This window comes from Micromesistius poutassou, assembly GCF_964030765.1.
Source record: "Micromesistius poutassou genome assembly, chromosome: 3".
Taxonomy (NCBI): domain Eukaryota; kingdom Metazoa; phylum Chordata; class Actinopteri; order Gadiformes; family Gadidae; genus Micromesistius; species Micromesistius poutassou.
This window is the reverse complement of record NC_140273.1, coordinates 3,888,343-3,895,849: the sequence shown is the minus strand read 5'-3', so window position 1 is coordinate 3,895,849 and position 7,507 is coordinate 3,888,343. Positions and strand designations below refer to the sequence as shown.

Below are 7,507 nucleotides of genomic sequence, written 5' to 3'. Positions count from 1 at the left end.
TGTTGGCTTTTATCACGTTTTTGAACTTGTAGGCACACATACTCACATTATAGTCACCAAAGTGCTTAAAGATTAACCCATAGGGCTGATAGCCAGGTCAGGGTGCAGCGATTGTTTGAAATGAGTGCTGTTGGATTTCTCCACACCACATGCACTACTGTCCCTGTGCTTTTGATTGTACCTCCATGGGAACTGTACTTTAGTCCTTCAGTGTTGAACACGGCAAGAGATGCAGTTATTACATTACCACTTGAATGGGCATTAACCAATCAACTTGAATCATCTTTTTACACTCTCCTGTTGTAGGTTATGTCTGTGAAGCAAAAATGATCAATGCACGTGAACGGATTATGCTCAAATAAAGAGTTTGGGAATGAGGTTGATGTTTATGAATGTGAATTCTGGAATATCTTGCGGTAGGATTTAGTTTGTGTTTTTTCTTTGACAAACACTGAAAATGAGCTTCGGTTTTCATAAAATAGTTTTATTTGTGAATTTACACCGATTAGCAGTACACCTAAAAGCAACTCCATTAGAATACCGTTAATTTTCACAGGTCTTGAAGTAACTTGGCTCATTCGGCACGCCAAAGCAAAACTCATTAATCCTCTCAAAACGGGAAAAACAAAAATGTGGATGGGAGGCATGAGTAAAACAAGGTGCAAATGGTCGGAGAAGCAGAAACAAATACAAACAATGTGATTCAGATTCAGTTCATCAGGGTGACAAATTTAGATGGTAAAATGGTATGAGAAGCTCAAATAAAAAAGCAGACTGCAATACAAAACAGAAGATGACAAATGTTTTCCAAAAGGAGAAATGAAATAAAAGGACAGTTTGAAGGAGTAAAACATTGGTGCCTTAATGTGCCACTACCCACTGCATCGCTACACTCTCAAAATCACTTCCCTTTTCCCGTCATATCCTTCCTTTAGGTGTACCGAGATCAGCCCTTCCAGTTGTAGGTTTTAGAGGTACACACACACTTTGCAGTCATCCACCAGGATTCACATCGCCAGCTGGGACGTTTGGTTCGGTTGGAGAGGGAACATGTGGTAAACTGTTACACTTTGGCTCGGGGGGGGGGGCAAAACTGGGTCACAATGCAATTGCTTTAAGGTTTGTGGGGTATTTTGTTCTCTTTTTCGTCGTGTTAGGATATCGATGACAACATAGTGTGCCCTAGATCCCTCGCTCACTTCCAGTTTAAAAGTAGACACCTCAGCAAAATATAGAAAATGCACGCAGCCGTGAGTGTAACTGCTGCGTGTTCATGTTTGGGGGTGGGGGGGGGGGGGGGGGGGGGGGGGGGAGAGTGGGCAGAGGAGGGAGGAAAGGAAACTTCATACTTGCCGCTGATCAAGCAGACCATAATAGCCACCCTTGTCTGATGGTTAAAACGTCTGAGGAAGAAAACGATGACAATATGGCTTTAGAAGCGACACAAGCATACCAAATGCCTGGAGAAGACGGTGATGCAACAGCACGTGACGAGAGGGTGTCTAAGCCTCGCTTTCTGTTTGCGTTCTCACCAAACTGTTTGTGTCCCCTGGTTTGGAAGAGCAATCATATCCCGTGTGTGACTTTGAGTTCCCGTTTTCTCTCTCTCTCTCTCCCCCCCTCGATTAAACACACCTTCCTTCTGGAGTTGTTCGAATACCCAGCGCCTCGTTCGTCTGTCTCTTGCACAAGCGTCGACAAGACTCTACACCCTACTCCCTTAGTAAAACCAACTACAATGTGTTAAATATTACAAAAAGTGCAGCACAATAAAATATATAGGTACAAATCTATAGCCAACATATCCAGTTTTCATATAGTTGTGTTATATAGCAGTTTTTTAGTAATATGAAGACTCGTATAATTTGAGAAACCAGGCAACACTACAGAATGTATTAAGTAAATAAAAAAACGACTTCTTGCACAAAAGAAAAACATGCTTAATATTTTGTATTCTCTGTAAAAGTATAGAAATGAGTAGAAAATAGAGATGACCAACTCAGGAGTTCCACGTTCAATCTTAAAAAGTCAAAGCAAAAACACACCGAGATGCAAGTTTCCAGAGATGACTGTTTGCGTTCTCGCCCGGCTAAAAAAGTATGACATGAACAAGTGAGGCTTCACTAAAACGTGATTGTGTGTTTGTTTTTTTCCTTACTCTGTTTTTTAGTTTGGCAAAAAAAGCAAGTAATAAAAGAATACATTGAATGCTACATAGACGTAAGGAGGTAAGCCTCTCTTCCATGGGTCAGACCCTTCACTCACAGAAACATTTCTGTCTTTTTTTCGTATCGTTTTTTTCTGGCAAGGAAAGGAGAGAGCAGTCCTGGCCTAGCTAAGAATAATAAGAAGGAGCAGAAGCACAACAACTGAAACTGCAGTATTGGATTTAGTCCACAATTAGCCGACGGCTTCTGCCAGTGCCTTCTGGACCGCAATTAGACAGCGATGGGGCTCTTTGAAGAGAGCGAGGGGGAAAGAGTGAGAGAGGAGGGTTGAAAGATAATTAAAAAAAAAAGAGCCAAGCTGGAGATAAGAAAAAGCAACGCAAACTCCGCCAGAGCTGAACTGCCAGCAAAACTAAAAAACCAAAACAGAAAAACACATTTCTCTTTCCAGTGTGAGGATAATTTCCGTGCGCCCTCGTCTGTGTTCCAGTCTACCTACACACACGCGACTGCATAAGCGGGGGCCCTGACGCCGGCCTGGACTCGGGGTTGTCATGGCGCCAGAGACACACAGGGCTTGTTTTGAATGCCGTCCCTAGCCAAGGGGGGAAGCGCAGCACAGGGCGAGCCAGTAATTCAGGATCTGAGCGGAGGAGCCCTGGTGTCAGCTGACACCTACTGAGCTCCGGGCGTGTCGGACCGGAGCCATCTCACCGTCGTCAGGGCGAGGTACCCCCGACCCCATGGCAACGCAGGGGTTGTTTTTTTTTAAATTCTTTTTGGTATTTATCCAATTATATATATCTTCCTCGGCCTACCATATAGTACGGACATGTTCTGTTAGAAAATAAAAAACAAAATCTATTAAAATCCAAAACAAAAAAAATCGACAGAAGAAAAACAAAAAAAAACGATATCGACAGTGAGAACAAACATGAACAAAACGGAAACGAAACCAAACAAACAGATAGGGAAAACCCCCGCCACCGCATGCCACCACTACAACTCCCTCCTCTTCCTCTCTGGTGAGGGGGCGGGGCCTCAGCGGGCCATGCCCCCCCTGCGGCGGGGTCAGGGGCAGGGCAGGGGGGCGGGGCCTCCTCAGGCCTCCAGCTTGTCCTTCTTCTTGTTCTTCTTCAGGAAGGAGGGCGTGCGGAACTTCTTCTTCTTCTTGCCGTTGGGCGACTTGGAGGGCGAGCTCTCCGGGGAGAGCGCCAGCTCCTCGATCTTGTCGCCGGGCCGCAGCGTCAGCGCCACGCTCTCCACGCTGGTGGTCAGCTGACTGACGCGCCGGGACAGATCCTCGTCCCCGCCGCCGCCGCCGCCGTTCCGGCCGTTGCCGTTGAGCAGACCGCTGTCGTGGTTCTCTGGATGGGGGGGGGGGGGGGGAGGTTAGAAGGTCAGAGGGGTTCTTCATCCAGTGGACATGCATTGAATTCAGATTCATGTCGTTAAAAGGTGACGTATTACACCACCAGGTGTGACTAGTGATTAGCCGTTACAGGCCTCTTCTGACATCACAGGTGGGCGTGTCCGCCTAGACGTGTGCTGGACAGATCAGCCCACCGGCCGATCCAGTGGACTGTAAGCGAACGTTGCTCATCTATCCGTCACACATCTAGGTGGACACGCCCACATGTGAGTTCAGAAGAGGCCGATTTCAAAACGGCCTGTAACGGCTAATCGCACTCACGTGTCGTCTTTAAGGGGGGGGGGGGGGGGGGGGGGGGGTAGGGGGTCAAGCACCGTACACATGGGAATCAAACCCAGTAGGTTTTGTCCTCCTTTTTGTCTTCCTCCTAACCACCACCATTCTACCCTCCCCCTACCCTCAGGGACTCGGTTGGTTGGTTATTGTCGATGTCGTCAACAATGCTGACCAACAGAATATCAGAAACTGATCGATGGACCCCGTGATTGGTTGGTTAGCTAATTGAAACGCTAAGTGTGGTAAACAACACAACTCCCTGGGCGCCGCTCGTTAGTAGGAGGGTTAATCACTGGCGCTGATCCAACAACCCAATCTGAAAGTCCAACACTTTGTAATTAATTTTGAAACCCCTACTGTTTGGCACAATATCCTCTCTTAATATTCTCTTCTTAAAAGAGTTGATTAAAGAGGCGTTCGTCATAACGCTGTGCCAAATGCTGCGGGTTTTAAAAAGAGTGGAGGCAGAATTTGTAGCGACTAGCATACGGTGGGAACACGCCATCTTGGCGGCGCCCAGAGAGCCCGGTAGGACGTCCACGCTCTACTGGCAGCGCTCGGCTTCCCCACAATGCCTTGCTCAACATGTGGTGCCTCCAGCACAGGACTCCAGTTCAGATATTAATGGTGAAATAGGGAGGCTTGTTGATCATATAAATATCATATGATCATATAAATATTACCACTACTGATAATAATATGTAGACTGAACTGCATACTAACACCCATTGCTCAGAATAATCCCCACAATGCCTTGCTCTACATGTGGTGCCTCTAGCACAGGATTCAGATATTAACGGTGAAATAAGGATGCTTGTTCATCATCTAAATATTACTACTACTACTAATACTACTAATAACATGCAGACCGAACTGTACACTAACACCCATTACGTAGAATAACAACTACACTCTCCCGTTTCAGGACAGCGCGTCTCCGTCCACGAGGGCGGGTCTGTGAACCCTGTTGACCCTTCTCACACACTGTCCTCCTGTCACCCCCCCGGGGAAGAAACTAGGTCATGTGAGCACGACCGCACTGCACCCGCTTCCCCTTCTCATCTTTGTTATGTGCAACCCCGTAAGACAAGCGGCCGTCTCTGTTGACGTAAGCATGTTGCGGAGGTAGAACAACACAGCGAAGAGGCCCCCCCCAGCATCCTGTTACTGTGTGGCACAGTTCCCCTCTCCAGGAATGCTGGGGGGGGGGGGGGCCCGCTGGAGCACAATGCCCCCGACGCCGAGGTCAAACCAAGATCGGGGGGGGGGGGGAAGGGTCGAGGGGTGGAGGGAGGGAGGGAGGGAGGGATCGCAAAACAATCGTTGGTTTTTTGGTGCAAAAGGTGGACTACAGAGATCAGTCCCGGCGGGCCAGCGTGTCCGAGGGAAGGACGGCTCCCCTGACCCCCCCCCGCGGCGTTGCGGCGTCTAAAGGCTTAGTTATGCTTCAACGTTGACACAACGCAATGACCACGCAGTTGCCACGACGCAGTCTTGAACCTGTTTTGGTTCTGCATCGGGTTTACGTCAGCGGTCCGATCACCTCGCAACGCAAGGTTACACTTTTTGGGAGGCGCACGTCAGGCCCTGTGCGGTGGACGCGAGGAGGGTCCCGCAAGGACGCAACGGGTCCGTGAACCCCCGTTGCGTTGCATCGACGTGGAACCGTAACTAAGCCTTTATCTCTGCTGTGTTTTTCTTCATAGACGCCGCGCTGTGCTTTGGTACCGGGACTCAGACTCTCTAACAGAAACGCACGCCGTGGGTCGGGTCAATACAAGCAGAAATGTCGTGCAGAGCGGCTCAAAGGGAAACGCACTGGCCTCCTTCCCTCCCCCTTCCATGCCTTTCCGTTAATGTCCTCAAATGTCAGGCGCACAATGAATGGCCCACAGTGGAAAAAGAGAACTCAGTTGGGCCCGAGCCGGCCGGGTCTTAGTAGTGTAACATCAGTCGTGACATCGCTCCGGAGCGCGCTCACGGCAATTCAATCCGCTCTCCGTCCCCTCGCTCTCACACACACACGCACACACACACACACACACTGCACACACACACACACTTCCTAGAAAGTGCACGGCCGCACGCACACGCTCACACACACACACACACACACACACACGCGTGCACGCAGAAGCGAGGACATGGCGGAGGGGAGAGCAGCAGCTCGTCCTGTTCTGGGATACCTTGCTTGGCCGGAGTGCCCTGCGGCGTCTGGTTGAGAGACACTGAGAGAGACTGAGAGAGAGTGGAACCGTCGTCGGATGTTAGCTCGTGCTCGCCATCTGCAGGGAGGTACGGTCGGGGCGGAGGGGGAGGGGAGGGTGTGTGTGTGTGTGTGTGTGTGTGGGTAGGAAGTTGTGTGTGTAAAGGAGGGGGGGGGGGGGGGGGGGGGGGGCAGGGTGTTGATGTGTGTGTGGGCGGGTGAATCAGAATGTGGAACAAGAGTTTGGATCAGAGTGGATTTTCACATTGTGTGTGAATGTGTTTGTGGGTGGGTGGTACGGACAGAGAGCGGGGGTGAAGTGTTGGTGTGTGTGTGTGTGTGTGTGTGTGTGTTGGTCGGTGCATGTGTGGCGAGGGTGAGGCAGGGCAGGGGAGGGAGGGAGGGGGAGCGGGGAAGGGAGGGTTAACAGATTAGTGGTAGCACACAAATGTTAGGGACATGCCATCATGCACAGCTGCATTCACAGAAGACAAAAAAGATCTGTTAAGCTGTGTGTGCGTTGTTTGTGTTTGTGTGTGTGCGTGTGTGTTGTGTGTGTGTGTTGGTGGCAGGCCAGTGTGTGACGGGGGCCTCCTCAGATCTCCTGGTGACCAGGCATGCAAAACATGCACAGACGTCTTGGCTCCCTCTCTGGGTCAGATGGTGGCGGGCGCGGGCGCGGCTCCCAGGCTGTGATCAGGGGTGTCACAGGTGCGACGGTCCCTTCTGCGAAACAGCGAGACGCGGATACGCACTCCACGCCTGATCGTCCGACATCGCACTAAATACACAGACATCTCCGTGGGCCCCGAACCGTTTGAATCAGGGGAATATGTCAATCTGGGGTGAAAAGACGCCACCTGTGACGCCTTGTTTGCGAGGCGCCGGTTTGCATGGGTTCTGTTTGTTCTCGTGAAGATAAAATATACGTCTTCAGTCGGATCGGTTGTGACACATGTAGGATTCCTGCACTATTCAAATATTCCACTGAATAGAAAGTGGCTATAGGCCAATTCTGGTGACATCATTTCATGTTCTTCAGAGCTTTGACAAAAACCAGTACGTGGTGATTTGACCTCCGATGGTTCCTCTGTCTTAACCAAGCTCCCAGTTCAACGTGAGGCGCTGAACCTGAATTTGACACAATGTCCTCTGGCGGGAGTGGTCTGGATCGGCCAGCCGCACATGCCTGACGTCGGTTGTGGCGGTGGGCGGTGTTGGGCCTAAACAACCGGTCAGACCACAACACGCGCCAGGCCTGCACGGCAACAGGCTGCGGCAGTTGCCCACACAATACCAGCGTAGGGTGTGAGAACCGGACGGAATACATCCCGAAAACCGGAGGTGCAGGAAGTATAGATGTATTCATCGTACGTTCTCTAGAGCGTTAAAAGCAGCGGTGGCTCGATCTTATTAGTGTCCGCG

At 50.3% G+C, this 7,507-nt stretch overlaps 1 protein-coding gene across 6 annotated transcripts in view; it reads right to left on the bottom strand.

The window, feature by feature from the left end:
• Positions 1 to 468: 468 nt before the first annotated feature.
• add3a (adducin 3 (gamma) a) overlaps positions 469 to 7,507 on the bottom strand; it is an 84,550-nt gene continuing 77,511 nt past the window's right edge. For 4 of the 6 annotated variants that reach the window (XM_084466191.1, XM_084466190.1, XM_084466189.1 and 1 more), the window contains 2 exons: positions 6,063 to 6,161; positions 469 to 3,535 (listed from right to left, as the gene is read on the bottom strand). In XM_084466191.1, the coding sequence (XP_084322317.1) occupies positions 3,270 to 3,535; positions 6,063 to 6,161 (365 nt within the window). In that variant the 3' untranslated portion in view covers positions 469 to 3,269. The remainder of the gene's footprint in view (positions 3,536 to 6,062; positions 6,162 to 7,507) is intronic. The other 2 variants (XM_084466193.1, XM_084466194.1) reach the window with 1 other exon arrangement.